Here is a 22337-nt window from a genome sequence, read left to right as displayed (position 1 = left end):
TTTATATAAAGATATCTGCAGAGCCACATCATATTTTGCCATATATGTCCTCCCAGCTCATCACTCATGGAGTACTTCTCTCGGTTTGGCCTATTTGTCTGGTCCAATCATCGTCGACATTACTGTGCTCGCCCTACAAGCACCAATCACGTACCAGAGTCAGATATACGTTCCTCCCACTCCGAAATGTTGTCTTGCTGTGGCCATTTTACACTTGGTTCCCTGAAAAATAATCACTCCTGGCTCACGGAAAATATACCACCCTTGTCACCGGTGCTTCAGCGTGACACTTACAGAACTACTTTTGGTTGTACGTGCTGTTGGTAAGTGTTCGTCTTATTTCACATTCAGCTGCAGCTGTTGTTCGAAACGGCCGACAGCTGTTCGGAGGCAGCGTCTCTGCCTGGACTAGCTAGCCAACGTCAGGCCAAAACAGTTAGCTCGCCCGCTAACCGAGATGACCGCCATACGTCATTGCATTGAATACTTCTTTTCGGGTTGTAAGCATGAGCACGTGCATCGCGTACACACGTGCTCATTAGTGGTGTAAGGTTATGCTTCCGTGTATTTGTGGCTTTTGGTAAGTTGTTTGTGAAGGAGGGAGTAAAGTGACAGTTAAAGTTGGAGAAATCAGTATTCAAAATGCAGCTAACCTGAGGGCAGGTACCTGCCTCTAGGCCCGCGTGCAACTTTAGACTGTTTTTATGATATAAGGCATGTTGCACGTTACAGTTAGTCTGCAAAAGTCAGATGTGCCTCTCTTCACAGTCTCATTCAAAAGAGTAAATTGTTGATGCACTTTCAGGGTATCAAATGCTGTAATCGAATAGAAAAGGGGCAGAGACAGTGGATCAGCATGGACTATGAGCGGAGGTGAGTTAAACATTTGTCTTATACTACTCCTCCAGCGAGTGCATGTGTCAGACATGTCTCACATTGTCTCTCATGGTCACCAGGGGCGGGCGAGCTGACCGCACAGGTCGCTATGGTAACAACCACAACGATCACAACTTTCGGGACATGGACTACCGAGGCTATGGCCAAGAGGATGAGGAGGCAGGAACAGGATATGATGTCAGAGTCGAAGGGGACAGACCATTCGGCCGTGACGAGCAATCTCTGGGTGTCCCTGACTTCTCGCCAGGTCGTCTCCAAGATCGACCAGGGTATCACCAGAGAGGAGACGTGCGAGGGGACGTTGGGCGTGAGGGGAAGGGTCTGCTGTGGCCCCCTTGCTCTCAGTCGCAGCCTGATCTAGCCTTTCCCATGCTCCAGAGAGAGGAGGAGGGATCCAGGTGCGAGTTTGAGCAGCTACGGACTGGCCTGCAGGAAAGGGGTCGGGGGAAAGGTGGAAGAGGCTTTCTTGAGAACAGTGCCCCTCATTCAGGGAGTAGGGATGGCAACTGGGGTCGTGTTGGTGCCCATTCTGAACAGATGGAATACAATACGGCGAGACAGAGAGAGGAAGACAGGTTCTCTCGTGGGGCGCTGAAGAGGAGGGTAAGTCATTGCAAGTTAGTGCTGGGTGATAAATAACGATCAGTTGCTAAGTCGTGACTGTTCTCTGCAGGCTTTTCCGGTGGGGGCAGAAGAGCACAGCTGTGGGAGTGCTGGTCCAGACTTGTCCCTTGAAGAGTTGGATCAGAGGGACCAGGACTACCGTGCAGATCTAGACCACAACCAGAGGCCAAGCAACATCATAATGCTTCGCATGCTGCCTCCCAATGCCACCGCCAATGAGGTAAGTGTACGCGTGTGTGTGTGTGTCTCCACGGTGGTCTGATGTTGGAAGGGTCGAGTTTTTATTGAATGGCATTAATACCTCTGTGTTCACAGATCCGGGCACAGCTTCAGGAGCAGGGGATCCAGCCAAGAGAGGTTCGCCTCATGAGGAACAAATCCTCAGGTGAGAATTTGTCCATCGGCAATTTGTTTTCTTTTCTTTGCTCTCCCTTTGTGTCACACTCATCCATCACCAGCTCTTTCATTTCCATTGCTCTTTCAGGTGACTTTCCCTTATCTGCTCGTTCCCTCTTATTAATAAACGTCCTCCCTTTTTTTCTCTCTTCCTGTCTTTCTTCATACTCCGACAGCGGGATAGGTAGCTGACGCAAAGAACACATATTTATATACTCATACAGGCTTTTGCTTAGATTCCTGCTGTGATTCTTTGGTCTGCTGGTGTCTGAATTCTCGCTTGTACCCACAGCAAAACACCCATGCACGCTTCAAAGGAGGGCCCTATCCATGTTTGCCTTTAAGACCAGAACTCATGCATACAGCTATAGGTTATAAATCTTCACTCCATGGCTTTAATTTTCCTCTTCACCTTGACTTTCTAATTGCCTTTACCCTTTCATGATGCTGCCTCATCCATCTTGAAGTGCGATGTGACTGGATGTGGAACAGTGCTCACAAACTAACAGTGTCAACTGAGAAATGAGCAGCGGAAGCAGAATCTGTTTGATTGTGTGTGTCATTGTAGCTATTTTTGAACGAGTGAGTGTCGGATTATAGTACGTGTTGCAGCTACCTCTCAGCTATGTGAGCGTCATCCATACCACCCAGAAAAGCTTGTCTTTTTCTAAAGGTATCCCATTAAGGTCATTGTCTCACTGGCCTCGCCCTCTGCTAACCCACTGGTTGTCTGTAAGGCGTGCCCATCTGACTCAGGCACACTTACAGTCCCCTGCACTGCTCTGTCTTTCTCACCCCTACATCATTGTTTCTCTGTTTTATAGGACAAGTCACTCTCCGTTTTAATTGTGTAAATGATGACCTTTTGTGAACTCGTTAGAAGAAAGTTAGAAATCTAAATATGTTGCGTAATGTGTTGTCAGCCCGTTATAGTAATGCATGGACAGGACATGGAGTGTTTAAGATGAGGCATTGCACCACAGTGCCACATAGTTCAGACTGCGCTCTGACTCTCGGAGTAGCAGAGGTATGCGTGCGTGTACTTGTGTGTCTGTGTGTGTCTGTTCTGCCTGGGTGCTTCATCATTCAAAGCCAACGAGCTCAGACTCAAACTGATGAGTGGGTAGGATTCTCCCTCTCTCTCCCTCTTTCCTTGACCCTGTTGAGATACTTGACATTGCGTCCTCTCACCCTTGCAGAGAATTTGACAGCGGCTCTCCAACTGGCTGTCAAATGTGTTATTTCCAAGGGAGAGAGGAAGTAATGGTATATTTTATTAGTGCTGATACAGGGTCTCTCTCTCTCCTCTGGACATGAAGCACTAACCCCTCACTGCGTTGTTGTTATGTTGTTGTTGTTGTTGTTCGGTTACCATGGCGCTGGGCGGTGTCCAGGTCAGAGCCGAGGATTCGCCTTCGTCGAGTTTAATGTCATACAGGAGGCCACCCGCTGGATGGAGACCAACCAGGTCACTCTCCCCTACACAGACACACATACACATATATACATGCATACAGTGGGACATATGGGTTAATATCAGAACAAATGTAGAGTCACATCACGCCCTGTCACGTGTCACAGAGTGGAGAAATATTTTTTTGTCCCTGAGGTAGGTAGGTAAGTGTTTATACTTTGAGGGAAAATTCATCTTTTCTTTCTACTTACACGGAATTCCACAAACAGGCAAATTCATGTTACATCATGCTGACGTCTGTCTGTCTGGGGCCAACAACATAGTTTTCATAACTGGACCCTCCCAGTCACATTTGCTCATCTTTTGTCCAATACAAGCTCCTCTTTTAATAGAGGACCCCTCTTTCTTCAGTGACACGCTCTGACTCTCTCTCCTAAGTTTACAGTACCACCTGTGCGATAGCATGACAGTGTGAGTAGAGTTCCTCACATGGCATATTGTATGTTGAATCAGAAGCACTGTAGTACTTCATTTCCTTGTTTTCGAACCTTTCATATCTGGGTCATCTACCATTATTACATCTTTAGGATGGAGCTATTGTCTATCTGGGGGGTGAAGGCGTTGACAGAGGGATGGGATCTGTGGAAAACTGTGAAAAGGTTTCCCCTTAAGGGGGGAGGGATGACACAATTGAGCAAAACACATTGTGTCCTTAAAAATGGACACCCACACACTACACACCACCTCAGTCCGTCCCAATTTCCTAAAGCTGAAGGTTGCAATTCTCAGGTGTCCTCCTTCTTTCAGCCTCAGTTCTACTCTCTTTCTCTCTGTCCCCCTCTCCTTCTCGTCCCTTTCATTCTCTCGTCTCTTGTGAGATGAGGCCTTTCTCTGGCATGTGTGGCCTAATTATTGCTGATAATCATTCTTTGTTCCCCCTCCCTCTCTTTCTTTTTCTTTCAGGGGGTGCTGTTGATTCTGGGACAAAGAGTGTCGATGCACTACAGCGACCCAAAACCGCGTGCCAATGAGGACTGGCTCTGCAACAAGGTTGTGTGTTTACATTCTGAGGCATGCATACATGAAAATCTACTTTTTTGTGTTTGTATTTCATGCACGGATATCAGTCGCTGCAGTAGCTCATTCATTTAAGGCGTCTTTTAACATTAGGTCATGTCACATTTCAACAGTGTGGTGTGCAAAACTTTAAAAGGAGAGAGAAGTGCTTCAAATGCAGTGTGCCGAAATCAGGTAACGTTTAACCCACCTACTGTAAATCTCAGTTATTGTCCCCTTTACAAGAACACAAGCTCTCTCTCATCATGTAATGATAAACAAATGGTGCGCTGTCTTTCCCCAGAGGCTGAGCTGAAGTTGCCCCAGTTGCAGAGGGATTTGCCTGTCGGTCTTCAAAAAGAAGGAGCCCAAGGCTTACTGCCCTTGCCGGCGCCCTACCACTCTTCTGGACCTGCTGTCACCTCAGGACAGGCTACACAGCAGACAGATGTTGCCAATGACAGTACGTCCATTCATTAACATCTCCCACCACGCCAATCTCCTCTTCTATTCAGAAAGATCTTCTTTTTGTGTAACCTTTCTTTTTATGCACCTATCCGTTCATTTCAAATGTGCTGTCTCAGGAACGCCTCAAGGGAATTTCTTTGAATTTGGCACAGACATTCACCTGAACTGAAGGATGAACCAGTGACCACACAAAACACGTTTTTGGTCACAATTCAAGAATTCATGCATTAATAATGGAAAAAATTTCACATATGTGTCTCAATGGATTAAAAGTGATGACAATGTATATCCAAAATGTTAAAGGTCAACCTCTCTGTAGCATCAGAAGGGCAGATTGTGACCATATTTCACATTTGGTCGGATACTGAATAGGGGACACTAATCTTGGGTGTCCATCTTGAAACTGTGGTGATTGTTTTGACATACAAATGCAAGGTGGTGGTTCTAGCTTTGCTTTTTAATTGTTATACACCAAAAGGGAGCATCATGGGATACTTGTTTTCATAACACTGTGTTTTACCTGGTACTGGAAATGTTAAATCTTGTGTTTAAGAGTATAATATTCTCTCATCCTCTCCTACATCAGCTCTGATACTAAGAAACCTTGGCCCGCACACTTCTTTGGAAGCCATCTTATCTGCTTTGGCTCCATTTGCCACTCTGTCCCCTTCCAATGTTCGCCTAATCAAGGACAAGCACACACACCTCAACAGGGGCTTTGCCTTTCTGCAGCTCTCTACCATAGTGGTGAGAAACATCAAAAGACCCACACACACAGGCACAAGTGCTCCACAGATGTATTTGAGAATTGTTATTCACTTACATGAACTGAAATGTATGTATTTTGTCATTTTTGTGTTGTGGTGACTTTGAAATAAGCCTTATCCTATACATATGTTTATAGAGCAATTACGCACAAAATACACCCACACTAACTCACACATCTCTTTGTGTTTTATCAACAGGAGGCATCTCAGCTGCTTCAGATCTTGCAGGCTCTCCAGCCAGCTCTCTCCATTGACGGGAAGACCATTGTGGTGGAGTTTGCCAAAGGCTCCAAACGGTAAACACTCACACCTAAACTAGGCAGCAAAGAAAACACACGAGCACTGTCCATGATTACTGTGGCACAAAGAAGAATTTTGTTGGTTCAAATCAGAAATTGCCTTGTTATATTAACACTCTTACTGCTACTTACAATAAGTAGGCCAAAATACAGGGACTGTTGTATTTTAGTAACACAAGAGAAGCTGTTTTGAAATGTGGGTCACCAGAAACCCACTGAAACCTGCCTCTTTTCCATGCCAGTGATGTGTTCCTGACGGATGGCAGCAGAGTGAGTGCTGCCACAGTGGCCAGCACAGCCATCGCTGCTGCACAGTGGGCTGTCACGCAGGTAACCTGTCTGAATGACAAACACGAGGCTGCAACATATCTTTAATTCCAGAGTCTATGTTTATGGTTGTAGTCTTGTGCTTTTGTTTTTGCCTAATTTTTTAAAAATCTCTGTCATTCTCAGACTGCTCAGAATGGATCGGGTGCAGCCCAGAGTGTAGATACAGTAGTGTATCAGCAGGGGGCAGCAGTGACATACAGTCAGGAAGGAAATGAATTTTCTGGGCTAGATGGCACAACTTTCAAGGCCCAGGTCGACGCTCGGGTTGCCTCTTTGCCCAGTGCAGGAGGAGCGCTGATGGGTGCATACACAGGAGGAGCAGCAGGTTGGTATCACATATGATGAATATATAGAGACCATGTGATCTATGTAGTTGTATAAATTCAAACTGAACTTTAATTGAACTTCAGCCATCTGCTTGTATGCACTTTCCCATGTGCAGCTGCTGTTTCATCTGAAGCAGTGACATCTGGATCAGCAGTGGTGCAGCAGTCTCTCGCTCAGACTCCTCTCATCACCACAACTTCCACCACACCAGTCACACAGGTACAATGTTACGGTTTGCCTCTTGTATTACTGCATTGTTTACATGCCATTGCTTTCGAGTTTTTAAGAGCTATGTCTTTCCATAGGTTGAGATAGTGGGAAAACCACAACCAGCTGCTCCCAGCCAACCTGCTACACCCGGCACTGAGCACGAGCTCCAGCAATACCGTAAGGCTTTGTGTGTCCAGTGTTTTGTATAGGGTTAGAATTGATTTGTGGTGTTTAACCCCAAAAACAGCTTTAAGAATCGAGCTCAGTCAGGCCACTCTTGCAAGATAACGTCCAGAAATCATGCATACAAAATTGTTTTATGTTGGTCACTATTAAACAGTAATTCAGTGTTTTTCTGAATCTGTATAAATCATGATGCTGCTGATTAACAGTCAAGTCTTTAAGAATCATTTCAAGTATTTACATTTGATAAATGAGGTTAATGTCCTGTGTCTTTGACTGTAGCTGTGCCAGATGTGTCCACATACCATTATGACGAAAGTTCTGGCTACTATTACGACCCCCTCACAGGACTCTACTATGACCCTAACTCCCAGGTAAATAGTGGTGAATGTACTGCAATCTAAATATTAGGCCAGCGCCTTTTGAAAGACATTTCTCAATGTGCCCTCTTACTCAGCATTTCAGTCTGGTTCTGTGTACGCGTCCTCTTTGCAGTACTACTACAACCCTCACACTCAGCACTACATGTACTGGGATGGAGAGAAGCAAATATACATTCCTGCTGCCGCTGGCCAGTCAAACGCAGAAGGTGCACCCATGAGCGCCGCCCCGTCAGACTCACTGTTCGCTTCCCCTGGCAGCAAGGAGAAAAAAGACAAACCCAAGAATAAAACTGCTCAACAGGTATTCTATATATTGGACACAAGTTCAAGTGCTGGCAGATGTGCACAGAAAGTTCAATTTAAATATAGATTTTTGCGTGCTTTGCTCTTTGTTTTTTGATTGGGCATTTGTTCAGCTCTGAAAGGGTGGACACAATTACACTAAACTGCTATTAAACTTCAGTACGTACAATTCAGCACTTCTTTTAGTGGACAAAATAACAATGATACCTTACAGTATGATACAGCTCAGTTCCATCATTATTTACACCCCTTACATACGCCTCTTCTAACCAAAATTCATCAAGGTATTTATTGAAGAGCTACAGAAATGGACTGCATTATGCTGTGCAGATGTTTTTTGTGTTGAGCCATCCCTGAAATATGACACTTGAAATTAATTTATTCATATTTATATTTTATTTCATTAATAGATTGCCAAAGATATGGAGCGCTGGGCTAAGAGTCTCAATAGACAGAAGGAGAACATGCGTTCTGTCTCCTCCTCTCCTGCTATTGGATCCACGGCGCTACCACCTGGTTACACCAGGGCACCTGGCCACAGTCGCCTAGATGATCGCCGAGAATCTGCGAGTGCTGACGCAGGCTATGCCGTTCTGGAGAAAAAGGTACACACAGACACACATGCTTTGCAGTAAACACCTGTGTACCTTCAGTGCAGCAGGGTATCATTGTGACTGAGGATGGGGTGTCATCAACCAGACAACTCATGCTTAGACTGGCACAACTGCTCATCCTGCACCAATGCATGTAATAAGACAATGTCGGTGTAAACCCACTGCTTTTGCTTTTCTGTCCTGCAGGGGGCACTGTCTGAACGGCCCCAGATGTTTCTGGACCAGATCCGACAAAGTACAGAAGTAAGATCCTGGTCACAGTGATGTACTTGTTATGTATCTGTGTCTGTCTGTTTTCTTTGGAGTTTTTCTAACACTGTCTTTTTGCAGAGCATCTCACAAAGCTTCTTTTTCAAGCATTCTGTCATTATCTGTGTCGATTTGTTTCTCGGTCGATGATCTTGCATCTTATTTCTGTAGCGCTCCCCACCTCAGCCGCAGGGTCTGGTCCCGGCCTACAGTGGAGAAACTGACAGTGAAGAAGAAGGAGGAGGGGAGAAAGATGAGAGAGAAGGGAGAATGACAGACTGGGTTAAGCTGGCCTGTCTGCTGTGTAGGAGGCAGTTCCCGAGCAAGGAGGCCCTCATTAGGCACCAGCAGCTCTCTGAGCTACATAAGGTGGTTACACAGGCAGTTTAAATATGTATTTCACACAGTAACGCTGACCTATTGTCAGTGTATGGCAGTAATCATGTCTAAACTTGCACCTCTTTACTTGTCTACCCCTCAGCAAAACTTAGAGCAGCGAAGAATCCAGCAGGAAGTTGCAGGCAAAGAGGTTGGTTGAGCCTCAGGGTCTGACTGTACAATGCATAGAGTGATTGTTTGTTCATGAGTGAATGCAGTGAATGATTTCATTCTCCTGTCTCTTTTGTTTTTTTTTTTGGTTGCAGGCACTTGCTGATGGACCTGAAACTCCTGATCCTAAGAGGAGGAAGTTTAGCCCCATGTAAGCAGCAGTGAAGTAACAAACAACACTCTCCATGTTTGTGTCTTACAATTGTTTCAGGTTTCCAGTTTTGTCAGAAGTGGCCATTTACAAAATACCGGATATTACCATGCATTGTTCCTCTTGTACTTTCGAAGTCAGGGTTTTCTATTCCAATTACAGCTACATATGTGTTGCGATGTTCTTGTCTGTACTGACTGTTACTGTAAAGCTGGTTGCTTACTCCATACAACACACAACTGTGACAATACATGCATTTGCCAGCAATGGAAGATGTGACTTTATTTACTTATAGGTTTGTGTGTGTGTGCGCTCAACGTTGTTTTATTCTCTCTTTAGTGATGGTATCACAGGCACGAGTCTTGGTGCCAGGATGCTGCAGGGAGGTGTGAAAAAGGGGCTTCTATTGCGCAACATGCAAGTGGAGTGAGCCATCACCCAGAAGCCTCAACTTCCTGGCCCAGACGGGACAACGATGAAGCCCAGCTCACAACACTTCACAATTAACATCATATAGATATCTATAGATAAACCTCTTACTTTTGGTTTGACATCACAATTACCTCAACAGTGGTAATACACTCGTATGAACTGATCCTGTAGCAGTGGATGTCAGGATATTGCACAGAATGCACTTTTTTGCTTTCTTCCTGAATGATGCAGTTTTGAGTTCTCACTTGCTTCAGAGCTTGTGTGTGATAAACAAGCTTTATCTGGTTGGGAAACATTTGCTGTTGGAAAATGAAAGATCAGTGTCGATCTTTATGGCAGCAAATTGGATTTTCTAATATTACTGTCTATGCACCATAGATTTTTTTTTTTTTAATTTAATGCTACATGCCTTGTCATTCAGTGAATGACTGATCTGGGCATGAACTGTGTATAAATTTTAGAGGAGACTGTGGACTCATGAACTGGATAGGGTCATGCTAACAAGAGTGTAGATGATGAGTGTCTCAGTTTGTCATATTGCAGGTATGAATTCACAATTTAATGCATTTATGTCTGGAAAAAGTTATTTTTATTTCTGTATTCAATCATGTGACTGTGTTTCATCAAGCATATGTAAATTAATTCTGAATAACACATTTACATCATTGTTGCTGATTGATGTCTTGTGTGGGCAGGCCAGTAAACTGTTGCTAATATTTCGACATTTTAACTTGTAATTTCCAAAGGTGTGTTTTTTTGCAAATCGGTGGTTAAAAAAGAGGAACATCCTTTTAACTCCTGTTATGACGTCTGGTTAGCTGGCTCCTCCAGTTTCCATGGCAACATCAACAAACGCAGTTCAGGGTTAGCTCCTGGAGGTCCGAAGTTAGCTAGCTTTATCCAAGAGTTAACACTAGCTACTCCTAGTTAAGTTTGCTTAGTAAATTAACTCTGGTTGTTATATATTCGGTATCAGTTTGATAGTTGTTAAGTTACAAAGCTGAATACGCTTAACGACTTAGCTGTCGTTCGCTAAGGTAACTTTGACAGACTTTTAACAGTCAATGTCCGAGCTAAGCTAACCTTGTTAGTTCTTAATTGTTAGCGACAGCCAGTGCAGTTGAACTATCAGCTGGTCCGCTGCAGTGACCTGCCAGCTACTTTTAGTGAAAGTAAGCCAAACTGACAGGATGTCTGACCTGGATGAAGATGCGGTCTTGTCGGATGTAGAGGGAGAAGAAGAACTCCATCAAGGAGTGGGCGAGGACGAGAAGGTATAATTAACGATGCCTGAGGGGCACGAATCATGCTATGAGCTTGGTAACTGGAGGTTGGACTCAAGTCAATTTCGTGCACTGTAAGTTTGATTAAACACTAATTTGACAGTGTAGTACCACAGGATCATGTCTAAAACAGGTGGAGTAAACAGTTACTCTATTACTAACGTTACCTTATAAATCCCAGGTCTCATCCCAGTACCGACTCCAGACACTAAGGTCCTCCATGTGTTCCACCCTTTTCTCTACAAGGTCCCAGAGGGTTATGGATTAACCATGTGTCAGATGTCATCACGAATCTATTAACTGTTTATTTGGGAGTATACTTCATTTAGCCCACAACATTAAATGAAAGAATGGGGTCTCTAGAGGGGTGATTGTATTACATAATCCTGAGACTGTAGTGTGGAGTCATGTTCATGCCACCACTAGTTAAGACATTTATTCTGACAATTGGGTTGTGATGTATATTTAACTCTGTGTGACTTAGTACCACCAACAATTTGGATGAGTGTAATCCTTTGACGTGTTCCCTCTCACAGGTACAGGTTTGTCATTTGACCCAAGAAACCATAAGTCAGGGGCTCTCATTACTGTGCCGAACAGGAAATGGACTTGGACATGCATTTATTAAACTGGACCTAAAAAACAGGTAAGGGGGCAAAAATACATGCAAAGCAAAATTGGCTGCTTTTGCCCTGTTAAATTTAGATATCCTCCTTTAATTGTGGCTATCTCTAATTTTATATTAATTTCCCCTTTGTCATCACTGTACTTTCCAGACGACTGAATGACATCTCTACAATCAGCGATTATATTCACCTACGTTTTCTGGATGTATCCAACAACCATCTCAGTGATCTTGCTCCTCTGGCATCTCTGACCCAGCTGCTCTGGCTGAAGGCAAGGAGCTCTCCTCGTTATTCATTTAGAAAAGCACATTTCTGAGGCTGTCAGTATCATTCACTAACTTGTGGGAAATCTTGAATGCAACTTCTCTAGGCTGACAATAATGCTGTGGCATGTTTCAAAGGGCAACCTTTTGCTCAGCTGACCTACCTGCAGTGGCTAAGTATGGCAGGGAACCGGCTCACAGACTTGGATGGTCTGGTCGGGCCCGCCTTGGAGAGTCTCAATCTTACAGGTTGGTCTGTTGGTTTTTTGTAATGATAAGTGATGCTTCTGCTGTGTGCAAAGTTTCTGAAAGTGAGGTCAGTCAAATGAGGAATATTATCACTTTCAGTCTTCCATATAACAAAATCTTTTTGATTTTAATCAAATATCTGGTGCCTGATGTATATATTTGGAAAGGCACTGACTTGACATTTTGGAACCTCTCTGGCAGGTAACAGTATTCAGAGAGTGAATGGTCTTCAGTGTGGCTGTTTTGCCAACCTGGTTACTTTGGAGCTAAGGGGAAACCACCTGGAAACCACTGATGGCATCAACCTTCCCAACCTGCAGCGGTTATATCTGGTAATAAAAGTACTATGATCTGATTAATAGCACTATCCATTATCGTCAGCCTTAATACCCATGATAAGACCCAGAGAACAGACTGCCTGTGACTGTTCTTGTGCTCTGTTCAGGCCCAAAACGCTATCAAACGTCTAGAGGGTTTGGAGAGGTTAGAGCGTCTCACCACCCTTCACCTTCGAGACAACCAGCTCGATAGCCTGGATGGCCTCAGCCCCAACATGAAGTGTCTGCAATACCTCAATGTCAGGTATACAGTTGTATCACAAAAGGACAGATGAGAGCCACAATGGTGGTTCCAATCATCATCATCAAAATAAAATACAATGATATACCCCAGATTACATATCCCATACACTTCTGTCTCTCCCTTAGAGGCAATGCCATCTTGGATGAGAATGCCCTGCGATGCCTCGGGCTCGTGTCAAAAAGTCTACGAGCTTTGGTCATTTCTGAGAATCCTCTGGTGGAAACGACAGACTACCGACTGAGCGTACTGATTCTCCTGCCACGGCTGGAGCGACTTGACAAAGATCCTGTGTCCCCTGAGGAGAGGACAGAGGCCAAGGAAAGAATCCAGGTAAAGTTAAGAAACATCATAATTCTCTTTGTTGCACAATCACACCAACCTTTGCAAGTAGGTCTAATGGCATGTGTGTCATTTCAGGAACTTAAAGAGGAGGAAATATCTGACCCATGAGATTTGTAATGATGGACAAAATGAGGAAGTGTTTGACTTCCTTGAAAACACAGGACTGGTGTGTATAGGTGTGTGTGTCATGGTATATGAAAACTAACGTACATTTTGATTTCTTGTATAATGCACTCTGTATCATCCATACATTTGTACATTAGGGTTACCTGTGTCATGTTCTTACACACCCAGTTATTGAAGCTTATCTATTTCTTCAACCATAAAAGTTTGAAAACATGTTTCTGATGCGTTCATTGATGTGTACAAATGCAGATAACCAGGTGAAATTAAAAAGCAACGTGTAAGTGACTAAGGAATAATAAATGAGGGAATATATGAACCTTCTGTCCAAGCTGACCAAACTGGGCTGTGTTTCCCTGAGCTAGGATGAGAGGGCAAAATCTGCTACCATTTCCTTGTTGGCTGTCATCCAGCTGCAACCTTAAAGGAACAGTCACATATACTGTATCTGAATGGAAAATCACCATATGTACAGCACACGGGGTTATACTGTTCACCTGAGTACAAAGTATGCACACTGCATTATATAATGCAGCTGTGTCTGACTAATAGTAGTAATCTGAAGTTGTTAATAATTTCTCCACATCTCATCATCACACTGTTCCCACAAGCAGAAAGTCAAGTGTCCACCGCACTGAAAAGACTGCATATTTTACAAGTCTTAAAAATGCTGGGTGAAAATTATCTCATTGTATTCCCCCATAATTTCACATTAAATTCATAAAGATGCATGCAGTTCTCTATATTGTGCCCCCCCCCCCCCCCCCCCCCCCGCAATGATAATCGTGTTTAATGGCTTATGTCCATATACAGGTGATTTGCTCATTCAAGAAAGAAATGATAAGAAGTGACGTCGAATCTATACCTTTTTATGAGCCCAACAGCATTTGTGAAAGCGGCATCTCCTGCGCAACTTGCACCGCCACTGTTCCATCCAATGACTGGGTGAGGTGGGAGTGGCTGTCAGACAAGACATAAGTCCCCGTCCTGTGTCTCGTTCCTCCTCCTCCGCTGTACTTTCATCGGGCGGCTAGCAATAGCGTGGCGCAGCATTGAACTGAAGACACCTGGAAGCTGCTGCGCGACTGAAATAACCAAAATATACCAATATACCAATAATTTTCAAAAAGTTATCCAGGAACCATGACTAGCTACCACAAGCCCGATGAAAAAACCCTGCAGGCGCTGAAAGACGTCGCTAACAAGCTCAGGATCCACTCCATCAAGGCAACATGCGCCTCTAACTCTGGGTAAGTCATTCCCAGTTGTGTGAGATAAAATTATTGAATATCACACGACCTACATACGGAGAAAATACGCCATATGTTGTAACGTTACTGTACTAGACGCACGTTATACCTGCGGGCCATGGTTGCACGTGCTGCAGATTATCTTCACGCGGTGGAAAACGTAGCGTCGGTAGACAGTTAGCGAGTGATTATGCTAACTGTTTCATAACAGTCAGAAGTCGCTTTGTGAGTGAGACAAGTTTGTCCGGGTCTGCAGTGTATGCTAAGACTAGCGTATAATAACAATTTGCGGATGTTTTGAAGGGGCTGACATAAATGAAAACAAATGGCAGCGTCTGTATCGATAAATGGATTGTCTACAGTCAGTGCGAGATAGGTGAGGAATTCATGCGATTTAGCAACTCAGTTACGAGTGAAGTCGCTTTATGAAACTTATTAGCACCGATCTGCTTTTGCTAGCTAGGGACTCACATGATGACACCAAAGGATGCGTCTCGTGGTCAGTTTGACGCTCTAATTTAAAGTCATAGCTGCGACCTGAAGTGCCAGACAGACGCGCAAATGCACGGCAGTAGTATTGCTCTCAGGGATTGCGTCTCAAATGTGATAACCACAAAAATGCCTGGTCAAAAGGGCACCTGTGGCATTGCTTCATCCTCGCTGCCTGAGGCTGTGTGGCAACCTGACGTCCTGTAGGAAATGCCTCTATATGTTGAGGCAGGTCCAAGCAGGAATACTGTCCAACGTTTCCTCCTTGACAGGAGTGTGACTGTATTCCCTTTGTGATCTGTTAGATTATTTTGCTGCATTTTGCCTCTCAGTGTTATTTTATTTGGTCTATCCATCTGTAAAGATCCAAAACTAAAATCGCAGTTGACATGGCAAGTATTAAAAAAAAAAAACAGTATTTGACCGTTCATGCAATATATTTCTGTATTTTCTTTGTTTTGTATTTTCTTTTGTTTTGCATCTGTTTGCATTCAGTATCTGAACCAGAACACAGGGAAGAGAAAAAAAAACATGATTTTTAAATATGCAGAAAAGGACCACACCTTGTAAAACATGGTATTTATTGCATCCATCCATCAGCTGGCAAGGCACATCACATTTAGATTGACCCCAGCACGCGGTTTCATTGCATATGCATTGCGTTCACGAAGAAATCCGGCATTGTGCAGTTTTTGCCTTGAGGCCACTGTAACCTCCAGTAAGGAAAGGTTTGTGGGTAAACTGGTTATTGTCACTTCCTCGTGTCAGCTGGCAAGGAAATGGATGGCCTATATCCTGAATGTCTGATTATCAGATGTCTGATCTGATACCGCTGTCTTCCTTAACAAAGGGTGTCTGAGTTTTGACACCCTCTGCTCTGCACCTGTTGTTCCTCATTATTTGAGTGATATGGAACATTGCACTTGAGTATCTGATTGCTTTGTTAAAGCGTTCATGAATTTACTTCAGTTTATTTCTCAGCAGGTTATCGCTCAGAAAAAGGACAAGGGGTAAACAAGTCACTGGGTTTTTGCTCTAAAATGTAACCGTGACCATGATGTTTGCTTGAAAACGATAACTCAGTGTTTACAGCATGATTTTAAATGATGCCATTTGTAACTTAACCCACATAGGGAAGCTGAGATGCCGTTGAGTAATGTGGGATTTCTAAATGTGGATTACAATACTCGGCCCACTGTGCAGCAACTAACAGTTTCACAATTTTGCTTGTTGTTTTTAGTTTGTATAAGGGCTCCAGAGTGTGGTAACATAACCGAGGTGATCATGTTGCAGATTAACAATCATTGAGTGATCTTCCTAATCCCTACTGATAGGTCACATTGATCCTACTGGAATGATTGATTGTTGTACAGATTGTGTTTTTTATCGTCAGACTAAAACCAAATGCAACGATTCCTGACTGTAGCAACACATGCATGTATGTGCATGGTGTGTGGATTTTTTTTATTTATTCATTTTTAAATAATAGCTGGTTTTCTATGAATTTATCAACAGGCTGTCTCCCTTTTTCCCCCCTCAGTCACCCCACGTCATGCTGCAGCGCAGCAGAGCTCATGTCCGTGCTCTTCTTCCACACCATGCGCTACAAAGCAAAGGACCCTCGTAACCAGTGCAATGACCGCTTTGTGCTCTCAAAGGTTGGCATATATTTCTTTGTTTGAGAAGTTGAGATTCTTCACTTGGTCAGCGCACCTGAGATTAGGTAACACGGTGGTATCTCTCCCCCACCCTCTGTCTCCAGGGTCATGCTGCACCTGTCCTGTATGCTGCTTGGGCAGAGGCGGGTTTCGTGAAGGAGTCTGATCTGCTCAACCTGCGCAAGATTGACTGTGACCTGGAGGGCCACCCCACACCCGTAAGTCTAGAATCTTTTCTGCTGTTTGTGTTTCATTGGAGAACACAATATGATGTACAATCACTTTATGCATCTAATTAACTTTTTTTCCATCCTTCCTGTCCATCAGAAACTCGATTTTGTCGACGTGGCTACAGGATCTCTGGGACAGGGTCTCGGGGCTGCCTGTGGAATGGCCTACACTGGCAAACACTTTGACAAATCCAGGTATGTGTACAAAAACTACATGAATTCTTCAAGGAGGTTCAAGACTTGTATTAATCCTAATTTTTAAATCCGATATATGATCATCTTGGACAACTTTTATACAGTTTCATTCTCTGCCATGAGTGTGAAGAGCATCCTTTATATTGCATTCAATTTAAAGTAGGTTACTTGAGGCCAGGCTTCCCTATAGTCCAATGTCATACATACTGTTCTGTTGACTCAACATTGTTTAACTGGAGCATCGCTTACTAAGAGTGTAATGCCTTGACTGGTAGGCATGGCACTTCTAAAGCGCCGCTCATGCACTGTAATCTGTTTAATGGCTAGTGTAGTTGTAATTGTGTTAAATCATTACCTGGCAGGATCCTTCAGTGATGGCAAAGGTGTTTGCACTGCTGCCACAGAGTAATACTCAAGGTGGTAAAGGTATTACTGATTAATGCACTTTGAGACCAACAACTCAACTGTTTAACAAGGATGCTTCTGTCTGTTTTTAATTAGAATTGATTGATGTTTATTGGCCATAATTCTGTTGCTGATTTGAAGGACAGTGGTTGCCCAGTTATTTGATTTACGTGGGAATCTGAGGAAGTTTGTACTCTGAGTGTTTTGTTTAGGGGCAGTTTCCTTTTGTTTTACAGGTATAAACAATGCCAATGGAGGTCCTGTCTGGATTTCAGAAATCAACAGGATCCCATTGTTATTTTTCTGCTATAAGTGGAAAGATGTAATGAATCACTGCTTCCAGTGAAGTAGCCTGTTTTGTTTCTGTCAGTATAAGAAATCAGATTGAATGTAGTGTTCTTCACTCAAGGCCAGAGGTTTGTTCTTGGGCAAAAGCTCTGCAGTCCAATGATCTGACATTTCCTTTGAGCAGTCCACCTCAGGGCTCAATAGACTTTCATTCATGATTTAGTAACTCCTGTGTGGCTCATTGTTTGTAGCAACAACGCTAATATCCCCCTTTCTACATTGTGTTGTAGCTACCGTGTGTACTGCATGATGGGTGATGGAGAGTGTTCAGAGGGCTCAGTGTGGGAGGCCATGGCCTTTGCCTCTTACTACCAGCTGGACAACTTAGTCGCTATCATGGATGTCAATCGGCTCGGGCAGAGTGAGGCTGCACCCCTGAAGCACGACATGGAGGCCTACCGCAAGCGCTCTGAAGCCTTTGGGTCAGTACCAAAATGGGACTTTCTGTTCCTGCACCTTTGTCTAATTTCCATAGAAACACTGTGATGTTAGAGCCCTTTTTAAAATGCCTCCAAATCAAAATACAATTTTTTTTTGTATTTATATGTATAATGAAGGCCTTACTATCTACAGGTGAAAAGCCGTTACTGTGGGTTTTAATGTTGTTTCCATATTACTGTGAAACTTCTCGGGTTGAAATTTCACTTGGCCACCTCTCGCACATCAGTTTCTCACATGCTTTCTCTGCCGACCTTCGGCCTTTTGATCATTCTTTCATCTCTCCTCCCCGTCTCCCAGTTAATAAGTTTGATCCTTAACATGCCTGTTCAGAAGTTAATACATCCCGGTGTTTGTGGTTAATATTTATTGTACTGTGTGGTGTACTGTTAAAACTGAGCCATGTTTGTGTAGGTGGAACACATATGTTGTGGATGGACATGATGTGGAGGAGCTGTGCAAAGCTTTCTGGCAGGCGCAGCAGGTTAAGGGCAAACCCACCTGCATTGTAGCCAAGACATTCAAGGGCAAAGGACTCAAAAGTAAGTGGCGTTCATATCCTGAATATTTTGTTTACTGAACTGTTGTACTCTTTGAATTTTAAACCTTTTCATACCTCATCTGTAGATATTGAGGATCTTGATAACTGGCATGGAAAGCCCATCCCCAAGGATAGAGTTGATGACCTCCTGAATGACCTGCAGGCTCAGATCCAGGTCCCCAACAAGACCCTGTGCCCTGAGCTGCCTAAAGACGACACAGCACCCGCAGACCTCAGCCACATCTCCCTGCCTTCACCCCCACCGTACAAAAAGGGAGACAAGGTACCGTTTTTTTGGGGCACACTTGAAGCACATCTCATAATGGGTGCAAAGTCCCTTCAGCAGTCAGCTGAAGGGATGTAAGTTCACTGATGTTTTGGCATCAAAGTCTCTTGTTGCCTTAATGGGTGGTTGCCTCGCCTCGCACTGTATCAGCAGTTTTTCTAACATTTTGACCTACATGTAAAGTATTGTTTTGTTTTTATTTACACTTTTTCCTCCCTGCCCTGTCAGGTTGCAACAAGGCGTGCCTACGGAGTGGCACTGGCCAGGCTGGGCCAGTCAAGCCAGAGAATCGTTGCCCTCGATGGAGACACCAAAAACTCCACCTTCTCAGAGACCTTCAAGAAGGCCTTCCCTGATCGCTACATAGAGTGCTTCATTGCTGAGCAGAACATGGTACACAGTATTCCAGTTTGCTGTTGCCTCTCTTGCAGTTGTTAGAGAAGTCAGAGACCGTTAACTCCAGCTTATGAAAGAGGGATAAACTTGGCTCACCCTATAGGCTTCACTACCATAATCTGATCCAAATTGGTCTCATCTGTTACTATTCATTCTCAAGCATGATAATCCCAGCTACTCACTGCTATTGGTTACTTCTGACCAGTTTGCTTGAGACTCCACACTTTTCTTAATAGCCTCCATCGTCATTTGGACAAGCCACATTACTGATGCCTTTGCTTGCTGCTGCAGGTAGGAGTGGCCATTGGCTGTGCCACCCGTGACCGCACAGTTGCATTTGCCAGCACTTTTGCTGCCTTCTTCTCCAGAGCCTATGACCAGATCCGCATGGGAGCCATCTCCCAGTCAAATGTCAACCTAGTCGGGTCCCACTGTGGAATCTCCATTGGTAAGCTTTCTGCTGAAGAGTCTGCAGTGTTCTGCAGGACGGAGTGAGCGAGTGAGCCCTGTCCCTGACTGATCTTACTGTCTTCAGGTGAGGATGGCCCTTCCCAGATGGCCCTAGAGGACCTGGCCATGTTCCGTGCTATCCCAACATGCACTGTTTTTTACCCCAGTGATGCAGTGTCCACAGAGCGAGCTGTTGAGCTATCAGCCAACACAAAGGTAGGTGTGCCACCTTGTGGTAGAGTCTGTGCAGTAATGACAGAGTAATATTTTTATGTTTGAACTTGTCACTCCATATTTTCAGGGTATCTGTTTCATTCGTACCAGTAGACCAGACACTGCAGTCATCTACTCTCCAGATGAGAAGTTTGAAGCGGGTGTAGCCAAGGTAATGATCACCATTAAGAGCATACACACACTAACGCTTGTGCATTAAGTAGCCATCAGTGACAAAAAAACAATATAAACACAAAGTAAATGTCTGGTCCTCACCAGGTGGTGCGCCAGTCTGACAACGATCATGTGACTGTGGTTGGAGCTGGTGTTACTTTGCATGAGGCCCTCGCTGCTGCTGATATGCTGGCAAAGGAAGGTAAGCTCACACTGCCATCTAGTGGATAAACGTATGTATTGAAGCCTACATTTCATAACCTCAGTCTGCATCTCTCATGTTTAGTAATTCAAGGGATGGAGTCAGAAGCTGCTTACTTAACCAGCATGGCCCAATGAACATCTCTAATGATTTCCTGATGAATTCCTATAGGGAAGAACATCCGTGTGATTGACCCATTCACCATCAAGCCTCTGGATGCCGCTACCATTCTGGAGAGTGCCAGAGCCACAGGAGGACAGATCATCACTGTGGAGGACCACTACAGGGAGGGTGGGTTGATTTCTGTTTTTGTGCTCAAGTGTCCAATTGAAGGGTTCTCTGGTCATGTGGCAAAGAGGCTTGAGAGGAGGCAGACTTTGATTCTTGCCAAAGAAGTACTACTGGTTTGCTCCCATGAGTGAGATTTTCTTAGTAGTGTGGAGATTTTTCTCCATCTATCAAGTCTAGCAAGAGAGCATCATTGTGTCATCTCTTGGTGATTTGTATTCATTGCTTCATTCTGTGTGGATGTGCTAACTAAAACCTGCTTCACCAGCATTATGTATTAATATATCGGTGGCCTCTCTGATGGTCCGTCTTCTCTGTACAGGTGGTCTTGGTGAAGCAGTGCTGTCAGCAGTGGGCAAAGAGCCTGGCATTGTTGTGACCCGACTGGCAGTGTCCGGTGTTCCCCGCAGCGGAAAGCCTCAAGAGCTGCTCGACATCTTTGGCATCAGCGCTAAGCACATTGCCAACGCCGTGCGTCAGACCTTTGCAAACTAAGGACTGCGCCTGATCTCCCGCTCACTGCTCTTTTTCATCACAACCAACTTTCTGTTCAACTTGCAGCTACCTGGCATGATCACATGAAGACCTGTGAACTTACGTGCACAAGTGCTATATTGTGGCTTTGACTTAAGTACAGTGTACTAACCCTGTGTTGCTATCACTATTACCGATGGAGAGAATTGGAGTAGGAGTGCAGTGTTGTTGAAGCCTGTGCTGTTAATATTACTCCCTGTGTGCACCCTCTAGTGCCCTCTGCTCCCAGTGGGTTCTACTGCTCTGCAACATTCCTGTCTTGTGTCCTGGTAGTTTCAAAATGACAAAAGCATCACTGAATACCGTAAATGCGGTACATTGGCCAGTCATACCAGCAGCCTGTCCGGGTTCTGGTCTGTTATCAACTGTCCGACCAAGACATCTGCTCCGCATTTCTCTCACATTCCTCACAACCATGCCTCATGTCTCCTCACTTGGCTGCCATTCATACCTCCTTTTTCTTAGAAGCAATGTTACTGTTTGTCATGAATCTAATTTATTAGATCACTTTATTTAGATGTGTTGGCTCACAGCTCGTAGCGCTCAGCTGTTAGAGAACTCTTTGTTCAGGCCCAGTGTGAAAAGTTAACCTGTTTAGTTGTAAACTGAGCATTCCTTTAATGATTCCTGGCCACACAGGTATCGCACAATGTTACTGGCATTCCAGGTCACCGGTGTCATCATGTTATAGCTGTGATGTGCTGAATTAAAAATGAATAACCCAATGCTGTTCTTCTTGTTCTTTCACTCTATGGGTGGCAGTTAAGCCACTACTTTTGTCTAAAATATCTCAACAATTGGATGGATGGCAATGAAATGTGTTCATGGTACCCATAAGAGGAAGCCTAATGACTTTGGCTTTTCCCCTCAACTTTTGATAAAGTGCCACTAACAGGTCATAGTTTTCACGTCTTTACCAAATTTTGTGCAGATGTTTATGGTTCTCAGACAACATTCTGACTTTTCCTGCAGCACCCCCATAATGGATGACATTTTTGGTTCTTAGTGGAATGTCTCTGCCTTTTTAGATGGGATTTCCATGAAATTTCGAACAGATACATCTTGTGCCCAGAGGATACATCCTAATGACTTGTAACCGGGGCCACCACAAGGTTTATAT

General features: G+C 44.2%; 3 protein-coding genes across 3 annotated transcripts; all 3 read left to right on the top strand.

Annotated features, from left to right (window-relative positions):
• The first annotated feature begins 172 nt into the window (after positions 1 to 172).
• On the top strand, positions 173 to 10386 carry rbm10 (RNA binding motif protein 10). The gene is made up of 23 exons (XM_070969565.1): positions 173 to 323; positions 806 to 873; positions 957 to 1500; positions 1571 to 1741; positions 1837 to 1906; positions 3312 to 3385; positions 4295 to 4381; positions 4522 to 4582; positions 4692 to 4850; positions 5442 to 5602; positions 5821 to 5918; positions 6164 to 6251; positions 6375 to 6576; positions 6694 to 6797; positions 6884 to 6965; positions 7254 to 7345; positions 7467 to 7655; positions 8068 to 8262; positions 8458 to 8514; positions 8692 to 8889; positions 9002 to 9049; positions 9165 to 9220; positions 9560 to 10386. Exons 2-23 carry the CDS (start codon positions 857 to 859, stop codon positions 9648 to 9650), a joined length of 2844 nt encoding a protein of 947 aa, XP_070825666.1. The 5' UTR covers positions 173 to 323; positions 806 to 856; the 3' UTR covers positions 9651 to 10386.
• A 116-nt stretch (positions 10387 to 10502) lies between these two features.
• lrrc23 (leucine rich repeat containing 23) lies at positions 10503 to 13850 on the top strand. The gene is made up of 8 exons (XM_070969567.1): positions 10503 to 10926; positions 11472 to 11581; positions 11712 to 11832; positions 11932 to 12073; positions 12275 to 12405; positions 12519 to 12655; positions 12781 to 12985; positions 13073 to 13850. The coding sequence occupies exons 1-8, from the start codon at positions 10843 to 10845 to the stop codon at positions 13103 to 13105; spliced, it is 963 nt and encodes a 320-aa protein (XP_070825668.1). The 5' UTR covers positions 10503 to 10842; the 3' UTR covers positions 13106 to 13850.
• Positions 13851 to 14078: 228 nt separating this feature from the next.
• Positions 14079 to 21942, top strand: tktb (transketolase b). Its single transcript, XM_070969564.1, has 14 exons — positions 14079 to 14370; positions 16400 to 16517; positions 16622 to 16735; positions 16845 to 16942; positions 17926 to 18117; positions 18548 to 18675; positions 18761 to 18957; positions 19189 to 19353; positions 19648 to 19804; positions 19892 to 20022; positions 20108 to 20191; positions 20299 to 20395; positions 20567 to 20686; positions 21006 to 21942. The coding sequence occupies exons 1-14, from the start codon at positions 14264 to 14266 to the stop codon at positions 21176 to 21178; spliced, it is 1881 nt and encodes a 626-aa protein (XP_070825665.1). The 5' UTR covers positions 14079 to 14263; the 3' UTR covers positions 21179 to 21942.
• The last annotated feature ends 395 nt before the right edge of the window (positions 21943 to 22337 follow it).

The sequence above is a fragment of the Chaetodon trifascialis genome, chromosome 8 (genome assembly GCF_039877785.1).
Source record: "Chaetodon trifascialis isolate fChaTrf1 chromosome 8, fChaTrf1.hap1, whole genome shotgun sequence".
NCBI classification, from domain to species: domain Eukaryota; kingdom Metazoa; phylum Chordata; class Actinopteri; order Chaetodontiformes; family Chaetodontidae; genus Chaetodon; species Chaetodon trifascialis.
The sequence above is the reverse complement of the archived record's forward strand: the minus strand, read 5'-3'. Positions and strand labels throughout refer to the sequence as shown.